Below are 17,528 nucleotides of genomic sequence, written 5' to 3'. Positions count from 1 at the left end.
GGCTCCTTAAAAATATACTATTCTTATAAGTCGGAAAAACATACACAAAAGCCAATGTTTGATTGCAACCCGAAGGGGCAGGGGCTCGGTGCTCGCACAGCATGCTGAGAATCAAATATTGGGATGAAATCGGAATCAGTGTTCAGTAAGTTATTGTTGTTGTTCTGAACGTTTCCCCATAGGATCGTTCCCTACGTGACATCAGCCCATCTGCTTTGGGCGGAGGATCCCAACTGCAAATAATGGAAAATACATTGTTGTTCGTGACGTGTGTGGTCAATAGTCCTCATTGATGGTATTTTCTCCGAAACAGAAAAACGTATTTTTTTATACAACCTCGGTCATAGGCAGTTGGCAAGTCGTCTTTTGTTGTTGCTGCTTTTGTTGTTGGAGGAGGTGGTGGTGGTTTTATCAAATAAATTCAGAGTAGGCCTATAGGCCTACTAGGCCTGAATTCGGTGTGAAATGGAAGTGAATAATCTACAACACAAAAAAAAGACAAATAATCAAACATGCACACAATGAAGTACTGGCAAGTACTCAACCTGTAACTCAAAAACAACCCGAGCTGGTCAACGAATTACAGATCGATAGTGATTGATCACATTATGCTAAGCTGATTGTTGACTCGTGTCCTTGTGGTATGATGGATGACGCGAAAAGATGCTGGCAAACCGAATTTATTTCCTTTTTTATGCACCTCAATAGGCTAATATTTTTGGCTGATATGTGATATTTGGAGCGAGTTGTTTGTTGTACGGTAAAATAAAATTCGGAACATCAATGATACATTTTGAAATATTATTATTAATAATAATTATTATTAATAATAATAATAATAATATAAGTAATTAGAATAATAGTAACTAGTATTCTTATTTTCATTGCATAAATTCACTATTCAATCACTAACAAGTGGCCTTTTTATGTTACGCAAAACCGAATCTTTTTCGGCTTGCCCTATAAAACATTTATTTCAGAAACTATAAACTAAATTAGCCATTAGGCTTTAATTGATCTAAGCCAATGTGAAATTGAGTTGATCAATTCAGTTGATTGGCCCTGAAAGAAAATGATGCAGCTTGATAGGGAAACAGAGATGAATTAATTGATTCGATTCTTTCATTGATTAGTCGAATTCAAATCCTGTGAGATGTTCCTACCATACGAAGATGAAGATCCTGGTGCTCCAAAGAAGGGCCAGATGTGCTGGAGATGTTGATTTAAGGTAACTCCCATTACGACCCCTTGTGGCTTTAAACCGACCTGCGTCTTATAAAGTCAAATATTGACCTAGAAACTTAAATCCCCGGTGCTATCGTCGAATCATTAACATAAGAATTAAATCAACAGTAGGCCTATAAGTGCCATGCATTTTACTTAAATAAATTGTCCTCCAATTAAATAAAGTACGTTGATCTGATTTAATCGATGGATTAATACATTTTGGTTTATTTTATTCAAGGAAAATACGACTCTCACCAAAGTTTGACAGTGAAATTCGTTTATTTAAAGTCTAATTTAATCTACGAATGTTCCTTCCCTGCTACAATTCACATGTACAAAGTTAAGGTCTGTGCAATGCTCTGAAAACCTGCATGACACCCCCTTGGACGTATTGCCTGACTTGGTTCCCTCTTTCAAAGTTGATGGACTATTTTAACAAAATTAAATAATAAACACAACATTAAGCCACATTTGTCATTGGTCTCTAGTTATATTTAAAACAATAGACAAAAATAATGATAAACTAAGTTATCCGCCCAAAGAAAGTCATAGTTCGCATTTTCACAATTTTAATTCTTGTAAATTTTCGAGTATTCAACTTTATATAGGCTACCCTGTTTTATTAAGGGCCAAAACTGTCCTACGGAAACTCCCCACTTGATGGCAGCACGCGTGTTGAGGATGAGAAGAATGACGAGGCTGCGACCGGAACCCCTTCCCTCTTCTGGAATTAAGAGATGGGAGAGGGAAAGGCTGACCGAAAAGTTATAGCATTGAGGTATGGACCCACAACAACAAACCGATTGCAGTTATAATCTGTAAATCCTACAATCAGCAAGCTAAAACACCAAGTCAAATATCGTTAAATATTGGCCTAGTAAAGATTATCTTCTTTTCATTTGAATTGGACTTTATTGAGATTCACGATTGCGTTGGAAGCTCCATGTTAGTCTAATCTAATTCAATTAACTAAAGACATAGGTTTTATGATTTTATTATTATCGTTATTACAAAACCCCTTCAAAAACTAAACTCTTAACGAACTACAACAATATAATAGCCTACATATCACTCTATTATCGCCTGGTTATGAATCCGACTCAATTAGCCCTCTATTAGCCCGCATCGGCCAAAAATAGGCAGTGCGCTGCATGCTCCGCCCTCCCGGCAGCGAGCCGGCAGCAGGCGGAGGAGCGCCCAGCACCATGGACAGAGACACGGGCTGCAGCGGGGTGTAGGGACCCGGGGATAGCTGCTGCTGCTGCGTAGGAGGAGCGGAGAGAAGGGCTGCAATCAGAGGTGCTGGGAGGTAAAAGTATTTTTTCTTACCAAGTGTCGTATAGCTTACTATGAGGAAACTTTAACGATGGAAATGAGAGACCCCGAGGGAATTTGAACGTCAGAGTTGGACATGAGGAAAGTCAATAGGATGCAAGTTCCCTGTGCGAAGTGCACGCTGGAGTTTGCATGCAGACGCAGTTAATGCCATTTGGATATTTAAGATACATTGAAGGATTTTTAATTTGTATTATTAATAGTACCGTTTCAGTTATAATTTCTTATTTAATTCGTCGTGAGATGCTTTGGGGAAAGCTGCGCTGCCACTGTTATCGACGGTCATCGCATTTAAAATGAAAGATACATTTAAGACATATGTACAGTATAATAATGTAAAACGACATGAAAACCAGACGACAGCGAGTAGGCTTACATTTCATTAAACTTTAACTGTAAACCAGCGGCAGGAAAAGACGCTTCGTCTAACCCGCACGTCTCCTCCACGCCAGCGGTCGCCTTCAGACAGACTCGCCGTGCGGAGGGCACGATGGCCCGGCTCCGGAGGAAGGTATGCGTCGCTCTCTTTCTCTTCACCTTGTTCCTCTTCGGAACCATGATGGGCCTTAGAACTTTAAAACCCGGCGACTTCTCCGACTGGCAGTCTCCGGGAGCCGACCTCCTCCCAGTAATAGCAGACCGGCGCTCCGTGGTGGCGAGGGAGCACGTCACGCTACCCCCACGTCAGGCTCGAGCCGACGGTAGCGACGCCAGAGCGGTGTCGTCGAACCACGGCCACGACGGGACCGTATTTTATGACGTCCATATATTTTACTACGTGTGGTATGGGACGCCAAACTCGGACGGCAGATACCTCCATTGGGATCACGCCCTGGTCCCGCACTGGGACAATAAGATCGCCGCCAGCTACCCAAGAGGAAGGCACATGCCGCCGGACGACATCGGCTCCAGCTTCTACCCTGACCTCAACCCGTACAGCTCGAGGGACCCGGGCGTGCTGGAGTCCCACATGGAGCAGATCGGAGCATCCGCTGCAGGTAGAACACACTTACACAAAGCCTCAAGTAGCCTACATGACAGATGACAATTGTCTTATAGATACTTTTTTCAGCGATGAATAACAATGTGTAAAAGAGTATAACGTTATGACATGTCGCCTTCTGAAATAGCAGATATCAAAGAGAAGGCTAACTTCACAGCAACGCGTCTCACATGTCCATTCCAACCATCCGCTTGCATGTTTGAAACTTTATATCAGATAGCCTACTATAAAACTCCAGGCAGTGACTTAAATGGTCTGCTACCATTATTGAAAAAAAGGTATTGTGACTGTCATATACCGCCTGGCGTCTCAATAGGTTGGATCTAACTGGAACATCCGAGCGTCTCAGGTCGCCCTGGCGTGACAGATGGAGCCCAGAGCCCGTTGCTCGCTACATTTAAGTCAGATCCATTTCATTAGGCTCGGCTGGCATCCAATACCACACAATACTCCAAAGTAAAACACCACTCGCTTTAATCACAACGTCATCTGTGTTTAAAAAAATAAATATATATATGGTTGGCTGCTTGGCATTACAAGGCAAAAAAAAAATATGTAAAAAAAATCCCTGTCTCTATGGGAGAAACGGCACACATGCGAGATGAAGAAAGTGCCCTTTGTTGCATATTTATTCTGCCAGCTCGCATACTGAGAAATGATGATCTGTCATATACACTGTAGCCATGCACAAGCAAATAGCCCCACGTTGACGTGTGAACTGTGCATAAATGATGTGCAGGAATATTAATTTTGTTCACAGAGAACTTATAATAGGGCCTTTGGTGTGTGTGTGTGTGTGTGCGCGTGTGTGCTTGTGTGCGTGCGTGTGTGCGTGCGTGTGTGTAGGTGTTCTGGTAGTCTCTTGGTACCCACCAGGCCTTGCTGATGATAACGGGGAGCCTAGTGATGACCTGGTACCGGCGGTGCTGGATGCAGCCTACAGACGCAACCTTAAGGTAGTCTTACTTCACCCTTACCTACTCCTGAGCTCCTGTTAGCCTACAGAACGCAGGCTAATCTACTGACAGTGTTCTGTTAGTCACTCACTGACCTTAGCCTCCACCTTCTGTTAGCCTACTATTGAGTGACTGCTAACTTAATGTTATCTCATAAAACTACATACATCGACTATTTGTTAATTTGAACCCACTGCTAATCAACTGTTTTCCTCCTGTTAACGTAGCACTACTGCTTACCTACTGCTTACTCTTTCAAATTCAAATTAAAAAAGAAACATCTGTTAGCTTAATTATAACTGAACCTATTCTATAGTGAAGGCTCCATTCCAACGGTCTGCGTTATTTGTGCTTAAGCCACAGACACCTCATCACCACAGACATAAAAGCCAAGAATAAAAGACCTGGTAACTCCAAGCCCAGAGACAAACCAGTTTCATTATTCATGTGTGATTGGCAGAATACGAATGAGGTGAAAGTGGTTGTTCCTGTTGGGACGTCCGTACGTCTTTTCGTGTGTTCGCCCACCCCCCTCCCCCCCGCTCCGACAGGCTCTTGTAACAAGCAACAGCATTGAGCACCACAGCTTGGGGTCCGGGCGGGGGGGGGGGCGTCGAACACAGCCGCTATAGCTGAGGTCTAAAGGGTTGTTCCACGGTGGCAATATGCTCTGCGCCCACTGCTTTGTAAAGTGATGAAACTCAGAGCATTTGCATAATTTGTGCATAAGGTCTACTGCAGGGCAGGGTATGAAAGAAGGACGGTTGTTTCTTGGAGAATACACAAGTGTGTCTTTTTTTAGCTCTTTTGGTCTTCTTAGCGCTGTACCAATCGGTCCTTGCTCTCAGAATAAAAGAGGAAAGAAAGAGAAATACATGGGGTCCAGTACCTTAATAATGCACAGATCGCATTCCGACTACAATCCTCAATTGCATTGAGCTCTGCGCTTCCCAATGGAGGATGCATCCCTCCATTAAAAGCAATGAAAAAAACTAAACTCTTGCTGTTATAATGCGAAGGACAGTTTGGCACGCTGGCCTGGAGAGGAAACTCTCTGTGACACATGGGGTCGAGCCAAGAGGTGCTCGAGTGGAACCTGTTCTCAGGCCACATCCTTCTCAAGAGGCCTCTTTCGCTGCAGGGTAGTCGGACTCTGGATCTGTGTGACTGATGTTGTAGCATTAATAAAAACAATTTATCTAATTCACTTCAACTAGCTATAAGCAAGAGGAATCGGGGAGTCCAGGTCAAGTATAGATGGAGAGTTTATTGCCACCCGCAAACGAGAGACAACAAAGCCGAATGGTATCCTCGAATACACACTACCGAATGAATCCCGGACAGCTCCTTATATCCCCGATTCTTACACCACACAAAGTTGGACTTTCATCAAATATAGAATTTCCCATCAGTGTCATACTGTGTGGATGTCAGCATACTCCTATGTCTTCTGAATCCCAATGTGACCTTAGAACATATATTATCCTTATACAAACAGAGATGATGCACACGTGTGAATGTAAGGATTGTCTTCAGAGAGTACATCAAAATGGGAGTAGACTGGACTCTCTGACTGATGTGCCACATGGCCCATCAGGTGAGAATGTCCTGGACCTACTCACTGGTGTCACACGGCACATAACATCTAGGTTAAAGGTGATCAGCTCTTTTCCACCATTAAAGTATATATACATGATATGTAGGCCTAATAATAATCATAGTTTAACATAGAATGTAAGGTTAATTTCTACCACACTGACTCGGTGACTTCAACACTCGGCTCAAAATGCCACAGACTGTTGCTTGGTTCAGGGGTAAAGAAATATGATGGGGGTATAGTAAGACCAGAGGGGAGCCTGGGGAGAGGGTGGTGGCGGTGGTGTAGTGGGGGAGGGAGGGAAGTATTGGGGCACATGATTGCATGCCAATTAGGTCGGAAAGAACATCTCAATATTTGCAGCTTCCTCTTCCCGTCACGCCGATTGAAGGCTTATATGAAAGTTTAAGCAACTCTGTTGTCAAGCGACACAGTTAACAACATATGCTCTTTAGAGAGAGAGAAAGCTTGAGCGGAAGAGAGAGAGAGAGAGAGAGCTTGAGCCGGGGGGATAGAGGGAGAATAAGAAGCAAAGATAGGGGGATGGAGGAAGAGATGGAGAGAGAGATAAATTGAGCGTGGGAAGGGGGGGGCACCAGGGAGCAATGTCAAAAATAACAAAAACAAGAGGCAGGGGGCATACAGTAGAACACACAGAGAGAGAGCGAGAGAGAGCGAGAGAGAGACTGACTAATGTTGACAGTTTTCAATGCACAGACATTTTAGTCTTTGAAGCAAATGCTTTTAGAAACATGTTATTAATGTGCATGAAGGGGAGGGGGTTGGGTATCTGGCTCACGGATGGCCTGAAGGTAGACTGCTACAGGACATTTGGATTCGACTCCCCTTTTAAACTTACTGTACATTTTGGTGCTTGCGTGTTTTCTGTTTTGTTTGTGTGTGTGTGACTAGCGTTCTGTGTACGTGTGCGTGTATGGTGTTGGAAGGAAAGAATGTGAATCTGTATCTGAGTTCATCCGAGATGGCGTTGGAAGGACATAGATAGGCCTGCATGAGCCTCCACTCAGATCCGTTTGCACTCTCACGCCCGCTTACAGAAATATCCCTTCTCCGTCAGTCGGCCCCTCGATACCAAAGGACCCAGACTGGTCAGACATCCCACAAGCTATCTAAAGGGATGAATAGGATAATCTCAGTGGCACTCGCTATCCACATTTCACCTTGTAGCTACACAGGTGCCATGCTGATCTGTGGTCCTACATGTCAGGCCCTCTCTCTCTCACACCGTAAGATTGTCCGCCTTCTCTGTGCTGCCCATAAAGGCACAAAAGCCCACAATTGAAGAGGTAAATAGTGAGTTGAGTCCCAGTCGCATGGGGTTATATAAAGGGCTTGTTATTCTGTAAGTAGAAACATATTGAGGTGGGAAACATAAACAAGCCCCGTGGAAGCCCCGTCTGTCAGCTCTCATCTGCTAGTTGGTGCCTTCTGTTATTCAGCTTCGGGTGCGGAAACAATTCTTCTGCGACAGAGAGCAGCGAGAACCCCTTTTAACGTACAGATTTTGCTGCAATGCCTAGTTAGACACGGTGCTGTCGGGAAGATCCGATCGTAGACAGAGATGTACTGTCAGCTCTGGCCAGTGGAGCACAAGGTTTCTCCTGCTTTACTCTCTCTCTGTGTGTGTGTGTGTGTGTGTGTGTGTGTGTGTGTGTGTGTGTGTGTGTGTGTGTGTGTGTGTGTGTGTTAGGAGAGATCAACACACACACACACACACACCAGCAGATCTAATGAACACGCCATATAGGTCAGAGGTCAGCTTGCTCCACAGCAGAAGATCCCCAGTCAGAACTTTGAGACTCCGTGCACACACGGACGAACGTGTCCACATAAAAATGTGTATGATGCCATGATATCAGCAGAGTAGGGGTGGACACGATAGCTGTAAAGCCTGTTTCAAAGTTGAATTCTACTATTATACTGTATATACCCCATAACAGTGCTTGCATTTACGGCCTGTAAAGGGAATCTTGATGAAGTTCAAATATGAATTTAAACCTCCTCAACTGGCCGATCATGATTGTAGCAGGAAAGACGAAGCGGTAGTCACGTTTCTGTAGGGACTCGTAATCGCGGGCTACGCCAATGCATAAAGATTGGCAGCATACCAACACCGTAGGTCTCTAGGCAGAAGTATAATTTGGCCTTAATGCAGCATTGCCAACTGCTCTAGTACAGCTAATAAAGAATTAGCTCATTATAAGATAATGCAGCAGTGCTAATACAGCATAATCTAATGCAGCAGTGCTAATACCGCATAAGATAATGCAGCATAGCAGACTTAATTTAGCGGCACTAATGCTGCAGCGCTTACCACCTGAGATATCAAGAGGCTGTCAGGTGATTTAAGATGTATGTGGGGCTTTGAGTTATCTTATCGTCAAGCGTTGGCTGTGTAGAAGTTTGAAGCCCTTGCAATCTAAACATGTTTTTTCTCTTTGGTTAAGTGGTCTTGGAGGCTTGACTTGGGTACAGATTGTTGTATGAGTACACATGAATCACCAGAGTCTTGGTGTCCCTCCAGTCAGCAGGGAGCTGGCGCCTGTACTCAATGGAACACATTCACTCACTCATGCATACGCACACACGCATTCTCCAATAGGCTTTCCCACAGTCATTCATTCATGCATACAAACATACAAACATTCACACACAGACACGCACATCGTTCTCCCATGCGCACGTACACATTCAATCAAACACGCAGACACAGTGCATATGTTGAATTGAGAGCTTGCTCTTCTCTGTGTATGTGTAATGTCAAGTGATCAAAGAGAACCATTCGATTGTATAGTTATGAAGCGATCCTATGATAATCAAGAGATAATGAGCAATGAAGTCCTAATCTGTCCTGAATCGCAAACAGTATAATTAAGACAAAAATATGAGAAAATTAAGAGAATTACAATGTTTTTACAGAAAATGTGATATTTAAGACACTATAAAAACACCAGCTGCATCCCATGATTGAAGTATCACACTGTTGCCATAGGCTCCCTGCTTGGTCTGGGGTCTGGGCTAGTGTGTCCCGACCTCATCAATATGAATAGTTTCATATATTATTCAGGTCGGAAGAATCATCACTGTAAACACAAGAAACAAACCTCTGCCCAACAACCAACATGACAAAAAAAACATTTAGCCTTTACACGTAATGTTGGCACTTTGAACACTCGGAGACTCCTGGTTACGTCAACAATGAACGATGGACCAGGCCTGAGTGCCTTGCTCGAGAGCATCTTTGTCGTAAAGCCAATAGGAGCCAAGGATTGGCAGCAACAATCAAACAATTTCAACCCTAACCCTCCCAGTTCTCAGGCAACCTTTCTCTGCCTACTGACCTTTAGCCTTAAGGTATTTGTGGATATTTACTCAGTCAAGCCATCCTTACCCAACCTTTACTGGAGCCTGATGGAATACATCACACCGTAATTAAACAAGAGATCCCATCGCTCTAACGACGTTTTCAGTCTAATTTCATGCAAAAGGAGATCGAAGATGGAGCAGATAATTATTATTGAATGTTGTTTGGGCATTTCACTTATCTGCGGTTTTCTCTCAGGAAACGTTCTCTTTAGCAATATCCCCGTGAAAAGAGACGGAAAAAAAGGTGACTGGAAAGGTGTCCGCAAAGTAGTGGTGTGAAAAGGCCACATTGTCCCATTGCATAAGAGCTTTGGAGTGGACCTCTATGCTAAAGCAGAGCTAGCCCCCACATTCTGGACCCCCAGCGAGGGAGCACACCTGTTAGGTAACAGCCCAGCCGGACGCTTTGATTCCTACAGGATGTAATGTAGAGGCCGCGCCCACGCACACACGCTGCCACGCACGCTGGAACACACGCGCACATTCGCACCGTTCGCTGAAAACACACAGCTTTTCAGACTGTTAAACCAAACCCGAAATTCTGGCTGTATCGTAACGTATATAATCATAATGAGAGACACAAATTCAACACAATACGGACTGTTTGTATTTGACATTATGGTGATGAACACCTAACATGGAAAGGGCAGGGGGGTGCGTGTGTGTTGCAAAGTGCATGTGTGTATTTGTTTGTTTGTGTGGTGTCCCATGAGTCAGTGTGTTCCACCCTCGGGGCCTAAATCAAATGTTCCCCAGAAAGTAGGACATGAACCCAGCGCAGTATCCGAGCTCCTGTTTGTCTTTATTCCGATAAATGTGACGCATTGAACATGTATGTATGTACGTATGTATTCTTATATTTTGATTATTTTGTAGCACCTCACAGAGAAAAAAATGCCCCTTCATCACCACCAGCACCACCATCCATCACAATATTCTACCTCCCAGCTGCATAGTTTTTTTTAATCAATGTCTTGACTTCCTAAATCATGCGAAGAATGCATTCCTTAATGAGATGAATATTGGCAGAATTCTGGGACCAGACCGCTTAAATATGTAACAGTGTGCATCGTTAGTGAAGTGTCAGCCATTGTTGTATGTGCTTGCTCTGCGAGCCGTTCGGTCCATTAATGACTGTTTTTTACTACCTTGCGCCAGTCACTCTGCTTACGATTCAGTCCCTCGGGTTTTCGCCCTCGACTGACCGAATGGCGCATGGTAGTAAAACCACTGCACTAGCTAGAACATAAAATGTATTTTAGTTGCGTCATATATAATTCAAAGTCATGTTATTCGCTATTCCGCCCTTAAATAGTCTACTATCTAAACTGTTCAGTTGCACGGTGTTCCCCCACTAAGACTCAAATGAGTAAATCCAAATATAAGGCCTTGTTTTTACAAGAGCCACCTTGGGAAACACACCTCCCTTCAAAGAAGGACCTAGTCCTGTTTGTTTCGTTGGACTTAGTAAGTAGCCATGAACACTTACACTATTTTCTGAATTCCTGGCTGAGGGGAAGATCCAACTAAACTGGCCTACTAGTTATGCATTTTAGCACTACCTAGTGTCCAAACGGTTAACACGAATTCACACCTCACAAAATGTAGGTCCATCGTGAATGCTGATCCAAAAATTTAACTCCAACAACCCTTGTTTTTAACCTGTCATCCTAGGTTGCCTTCCACCTCCAACCATACAGAGGACGGAACGACCAAAGTGTCCATGACAACGTCAAATACATAATCGACAGGTAGGCCCCATGTACTTGTACGAACTTGTACTGCACTACAAGAACGTTATTAGTGAGCAACCCAAACATCGATTAAAACCCCAGATGCAGCACCATCTACTGGTGAAACGCCAGCTGATGAAATCACTAACAACTGCCTTCATTTGGTGCTTATGGGCCAACCAGAAATGCCGTGGAGCCACTTGATGAGTTCAAAATAATCTATGCTTCCTAAGTTTTTACAACCCAACAGTAGCTTAAATAACTATACTATAAGGATTGTTTAATTGTCAAAGTAGCTAGTCATTATCCTATCTTGTCATGTCAAATACAAGTGGGCTGTTTTAGAACAGACTGCTACGTAAAATATTTTTGCCGACCATACCATTCCTTTTTTTATGTAGGTTCAGTCTGAGTGGCTCAGTTAATGAGTGGGTTTTACGATTTAGACAGACTTGTTGGATATTACAGCATGAGCATGTTCATTAGCTTAGATAGCCCATCCTGCAGCAGGTAACTTTAACAGTTGGCTGCATTTTAGGTATTGTGGTAAATCTGAATTCTGAATGTGCAGAGCAACATTTCAATAAGTCTTGAGGGTGTAGAAGAGGGAGGTTTTCCATTGATTGCAATGCAGTATAGGCGTTCCCTTCAGAATCAAAAATAAAGTAGGAAGTGAACACGGAACCAAAGATTGTGCATTTCTTACTTTGGGGTCAACATTGGGGAAAGCTACCTTAACAAGGCAGTTCAAATGCACTGAATTATGTATAGTGTACTAAGGTAAGACACAACAAAGGATGCAGATATGGGGACTGCTAAACACTAGTTTGGAACAGAATGGCTGTCGATGGCTCCAGCCTCCACCACTGCATATGGTCAGCCTTTTCTTAGGGTCTAGGCTCTTAGCAAACCTTTTTCTGTGTGTGTATAAAACACCTGAATAATCTTAATTTTTAACCAAAAGGTACGGCGACCATGGAGCGTTCTACAAGTTCACCTCCACCTCCGGCAAGAGCCTCCCCATGTTCTACGTCTACGACTCCTACCTCACGCCGCCCGACGCCTGGGCCGACCTCCTGACCCCCAGCGGCTCCCACAGTCTGCGCGGCTCCGCCTACGACGGCCTGTTCATCGCGCTGCTCGTCGAGGAGCGCCACAAACACGACATCCTGGCGGCCGGCTTTGACGGCATGTACACCTACTTCGCCTCGAACGGCTTCTCCTTTGGCTCCTCCCACCAGAACTGGAAATCCGTCAAGGCATTCTGCGACGGCAACAACATGCTGTTTGTCCCGAGCGTCGGCCCCGGCTACATCGACGCCGCCGTGCGGCCCTGGAACAACCACAACACCCGTAACCGTGTGAACGGCCGCTACTACGAAACGGCCCTGCAGGCAGCGCTGAACGCACGGCCGGACATCGTCAGCATCACGTCGTTCAACGAGTGGCACGAAGGGACCCAGATCGAGAGGGCCGCGCCAAAGAAGACCGTGACTCGAGTGTACCTGGACTACCTCCCCCACGGGCCCGACCACTACCTAGAGCTGACCCGGCGCTGGGCTGAGCAGTTCAACAAGGAGAAGGAACAGTGGTTGATGTGAGCGGCTGGGGGTGTAAACATGAATGGCATGTAATGGGAGTGTGGGGAATAGTGTGTGGAAGTATGAAAAACATGAGGTTTGTGGTCTTAAAGGGTAACTAAATGCAGGGCAGCATTTGTGAGTTTGCTGCCACCTAAAGGTGAAACATAAATGTTAATTTTACCATGTCAGCAAATATTTACCTCTTAAAAAGCCCTTCCAAAATGTGTGATTCTCTGCTTACGTCAGTGCAGCAAAAAGGACCCAACTGTTTGCCCTGCCTTTATCAAAAAGAGACAATCACAATCTGGATCCGACCTTCATTAGCAACACAATTACACTTAGTTGTTTTTTACCGTCTTTTTGCATTAAAGCGGTTCTTTGCTCGCAAACATGAAAAAAAGAAGGTACAAATGCATCTGATTGAGATCATATTAGCATGTGGTTTCATAATTGGTTTACTTCCTGTGAAAAATCTGGAATCTATAATGCGATTCTTGACGCGTTTATCTTTAGATCTGGAAGGGCACATTTCATTGAATATGTCAGCAGAGGACATCACTTCGATCAGAAATGGCACTGTAGGCGTATGTCCCCTCAGATAGTTATGTGCTCTGCGAAGGAAGTCATTGCGAAGGAAGTCATTCAGAGGTGTACGTGCAGCAGCCAGCCATTCGATAGGGAGCACTGTCGCTTTGGTTCGCTCTAATGGGTCCTTACGCATAATCCACTCGGATTACACTTCTATGCCTTTTGGACACACCACTGGAGATACAGATTGATCAGCTAAAGCCAAGACAGAGTTGAAATACTATCAGGATCTTTGCCCCTTAAGAAGACCAGGATACTGGGATATAAAAATCTATTTATTTTCTCTCAAGAGTAAGGGTTAAATCTTTGGAAAACAATGCATTAGACCAAGATTAAATTAGCTGATAATACAAACAGGAGTGTTCAACTGGGTCCACAGTGAGAAAAACCGAATTGTTGAGCAATAGCGCGGCCAATAAATCCTACAGGCCTCCCATATGAGAATGCAGCTAGTCGGGATCAATTTATAATTCAATTAAAATCCAAACTATTCTGAAAACGGACAACCTGTAACAAAACCATGTATTTTTTAAAATAAATAAAATGTGTAGACTTAAAATGTTGGTTTTTATATAATTGTTCCCATTAAATGTAAGAGAAATCAACAGTAATAAAAGTGACATCTCTTCCACACACACACACCAAAATCAAATAAAAAACATAACTTCCTACAGTTTATGCTCCTTTGCAACAACGCACAGAAAGAAAAACTCGACAATGAAATGTAATAAACCAGGCATTAAAGAAAGCCCAACAGTAACCGCGGACAGCATGAGTTCAAGTCCCAAGCAACCTTCAGAAGAGCATCACTGCCTGAAAGAATTTGGAAATGGCTTGATTACGGTTGAAGTGTTGTTCGATTCTGCAATATCCCTGGAGAGCAGCCATTCAACACTGCGAGAGATCCATTTTCTTAATGAGGCATTCCCCCTCCTTGAACCTCACTTTGTGCGATTCAACAAATGAAATGTAGAGTTCACAGGTCATTCATTCAATCGTGTCTTCACACAGTCCGTATTTCCGTTGCAGGAGATCCACCGTGGAGGTAAAGGCACTGAGAACACAAGTTCAGAGTATTCTGTCATTCATGCTTATGCTGGTTAGCTGGAGTATGCTAGTAGTAGCCAAACATGAGGCCAACATTACCAGCCTTGTTAAATGACAGACAGAAGAAGGCCATACAACATACATAACAATGGAAAATAACTTTTCAGTTGCTAATCCCATGACACATTGCAGAGTTGATTGTGGTATGTGCTGCGTTGATTGCGGTATGTGGTGCGTTTTTTGGAGCTTTACCCAAATTAACTGTTCCTTAATCCTATAACGGAACAAGCGTTTTTAGATGCTGAGGGGTTTAGGGTACGTTAACGATAGATTTTATTGAATTGTATGTCCAGTCAGGGCCCACTGCGATCTTTGGAGAGAGGAGGATTGTCAGTAAGGATGTGGGTTTTAATCACGCCATAATAGATTGCAATCGACTGCCTGGTTATGCCTGATCTAAATGCATTACCGAATGGTCTGTTTCTACTGATTAGCCAATTTTGCCACTACTCACCAGCCAGGCCTGATGACCCGGTATTTGCCAAGTACTGATAAGTCGACCACCGTTGATCCCAAGCGGTTCTGGTCACCGATTGGTCCGTCGTCTACCACCAACGCTAGTCTGGGCCACAAATCCTGAAACTCCTGGGAATGGGACAAAATGCAGCTAAGAAAGTATATTTTTTCCAAGAGAATTTGACTCACTGGAGTCTAATGCTGTGATTCAAATGGCCTATGAAACGTGATTCCAACTAAAAGGGTGTGGTATAAAAAAACAGGCCCAACCAAAAACACTGAAGTATAACCATCAGATGGTCAGTGCACACTCACGTGCACGGCCACAGTGCTGGTTTGTGAGCTGATGTTGGCACTGGTAAGGGCCAGCGGCTCCTCGCACATCTGGCAGAGCCGCCGCAAGAAGCCGTGGTCGGGGATGCGAACTCCTACCAGCTGTAAGACACACACACACGCGCGCACGCCTTTAAACATCTGTTTAGAACGCTGGTGGCTAGAGAGTGTTATTTTCTGGGAAGAAACAAACCACTCCATCGTTGTTGTATGACAGATTAGAGTCACATGCTTTTTATTATAAATTATTGACAAATGTTGCTGGATTTAGCGTTGTTTCCTCAAGGCAGCCGCATACGGCTGTGACATGAACAGTGAAGACAGGCTTCTGATTTATAAAGCCAGCAATGTAATGGGCTGCTCATACATGAATATCTCTTGCATGCTGGTGCAATTGCAGGTTAAAAAAGCACAAATTTGGGGAACACAACCAAACACAGCTATAGTGCGGTGATCTGTACACTAGATCCGATTAGTGGTTTGAGTGATTGTCCCCATATATGTCTCACAAAATCTCTATACCTCGATCATTCGGTTTCTCTCCACCTATCAATATCTTTCTCATCTGTCCTGTCAATCTCTACCTTTGATCAATCTGTCCTGACATGATCCATGAACCTTATTTGACTAATGTGGTTAATGGCAACTTGGCAAGGAGCAGCAGCTGGACTTTTTTAACTGATTGTCAGTTGAGGGAGATGACTTACTGGAGTGAAGGGGTTGAGATCTTTGTTGAGAACTTCAGACCTCTCAAACACCAGCGTTACTGGACCAGGGAGAAGATCCGCCAGAAGTTCTTCTTTAACTTTCACTTCACAATACCTTTCGAGCAGAAATCGCACAGGTTAGAGATGTGTACATAACTTCAATTTATATTTGAATGGATAAAACAGACAAAGGTTCCAAACACCTACTTATAAATTTCTTGGATTTCTCCAACACATATGGCCAGAGGTTTCTGTCCATTTCGTCCTTTGATATCGTACACCTTCTTGATGGCGTCGTGGTGCTGGGCCAGGCAGGCCAGGCCGTAGATGGTGTCTGTAGGCACGGCCACCACCAGACCGTCTTTCAAGGCTTTCACTGTAGCGGCCAGGACTTCAGCGCCATCTAAAGGTGGAACAGTATGGAAGGTCACGTCATTAGCATTCAATAGTATAATATAACATAACACCAAGTCCACGAGTCCGCAGTTCGCGTACTTGGTATTGAGAAACGGCTTACATTTATGGTAAAAGAAGTAGACGATCAAGTAACCCGAAACATGTTTTATTATTTGGATTAGTCGTTTCTTATATTTTGTTAAACGTCTTTATATTATTTATTATACACAGGAGGGACGCCCTCCCCCTTTTATACATGGGATTTACTGATGCTTTGATTTATGCTTTATTACTACAATAAGTTGAGAAAGTTGAATGGCTGTGTCCATCGTGCAACACCTGACCTGGTCGGCTGTCATGCTCGGCAGAGGGTCCGTTAGAGGTCTGCGGTAGCAAATGGAGCACGTTTGTCTTCAGCTCCTTACACATTGTGGCAGAGCTGTACGTGCTTCTTAGTTTGACTATACCCTTACCGACGCATACAATTAAGTTCATAAAGTGCTTCTCCCTGTGTGGTCTACCGCCACGGATGTATACTCTCTACACTACAACATGTTGTCTGATGAAACACCAACCACCACTTCCGGGTAACGCCCACCCAATGGGGCTCGGGATTCCTTAAAGTGACAACACGCTGTTTTGAAACGTGATAACGTTTCACCCCAAATTAAAACACATCGAAAGCTAGGATGTTGGATCGACAGATATATAAATAGACACTGGCAAGTGCTGTTTAACCTCTTAAGCGCCATCCTATTTGTAATTGTCTAATTTGTCTAATTAATATGCTTGGTGTTTGAGTTGTGCTTGGTGTGTGTACAAATGACTTAGGCCTATGCTTCTAGCGGAGTTTCTCATAATTTGATATGACTATTTCTACATAATAAGGGCAGTGTTGTACGCCTTTTGCTAATCTGGGGAACCTCGAGGTTAAGAGGTTAAGTGCTGTTGATTAGGAAAACGATATCACCTGTGAATTAATAATAAAAAGATAAAAGCGTGCACAGTCGTAAACACTGCGGTGAGACTGGCCATGGCGTCCCAGACAGGTAAAGTAATCTCTGTCCCTGTTTACCTTGGTTAATTAATCTTAATAATTAATTAAACGCATTCCAGAACC

General features: G+C 43.8%; 2 protein-coding genes across 2 annotated transcripts; one reads left to right on the top strand and one right to left on the bottom strand.

The window, feature by feature from the left end:
• Positions 1 to 1,957: 1,957 nt before the first annotated feature.
• LOC132467359 (glycoprotein endo-alpha-1,2-mannosidase-like protein) lies at positions 1,958 to 14,025 on the top strand. The gene is made up of 5 exons (XM_060064597.1): positions 1,958 to 2,536; positions 3,015 to 3,560; positions 4,412 to 4,521; positions 11,180 to 11,256; positions 12,203 to 14,025. The coding sequence occupies exons 2-5, from the start codon at positions 3,053 to 3,055 to the stop codon at positions 12,837 to 12,839; spliced, it is 1,332 nt and encodes a 443-aa protein (XP_059920580.1). The 5' UTR covers positions 1,958 to 2,536; positions 3,015 to 3,052; the 3' UTR covers positions 12,840 to 14,025.
• Positions 13,672 to 17,023, bottom strand: yrdc (yrdC N(6)-threonylcarbamoyltransferase domain containing). Its single transcript, XM_060064598.1, has 6 exons — positions 16,753 to 17,023; positions 16,220 to 16,415; positions 16,013 to 16,127; positions 15,288 to 15,407; positions 14,971 to 15,101; positions 13,672 to 14,463 (listed from the first exon to the last, which is right to left on the bottom strand). Exons 1-6 carry the CDS (start codon positions 16,901 to 16,903, stop codon positions 14,397 to 14,399), a joined length of 780 nt encoding a protein of 259 aa, XP_059920581.1. The 5' UTR covers positions 16,904 to 17,023; the 3' UTR covers positions 13,672 to 14,396.
• Between the last annotated feature and the right edge of the window lie 505 nt (positions 17,024 to 17,528).

This window comes from Gadus macrocephalus, chromosome 11 (genome assembly GCF_031168955.1).
Source record: "Gadus macrocephalus chromosome 11, ASM3116895v1".
In the NCBI taxonomy this organism is placed as follows: domain Eukaryota; kingdom Metazoa; phylum Chordata; class Actinopteri; order Gadiformes; family Gadidae; genus Gadus; species Gadus macrocephalus.
This window is presented reverse-complemented; position numbering and strand designations above follow the sequence as displayed.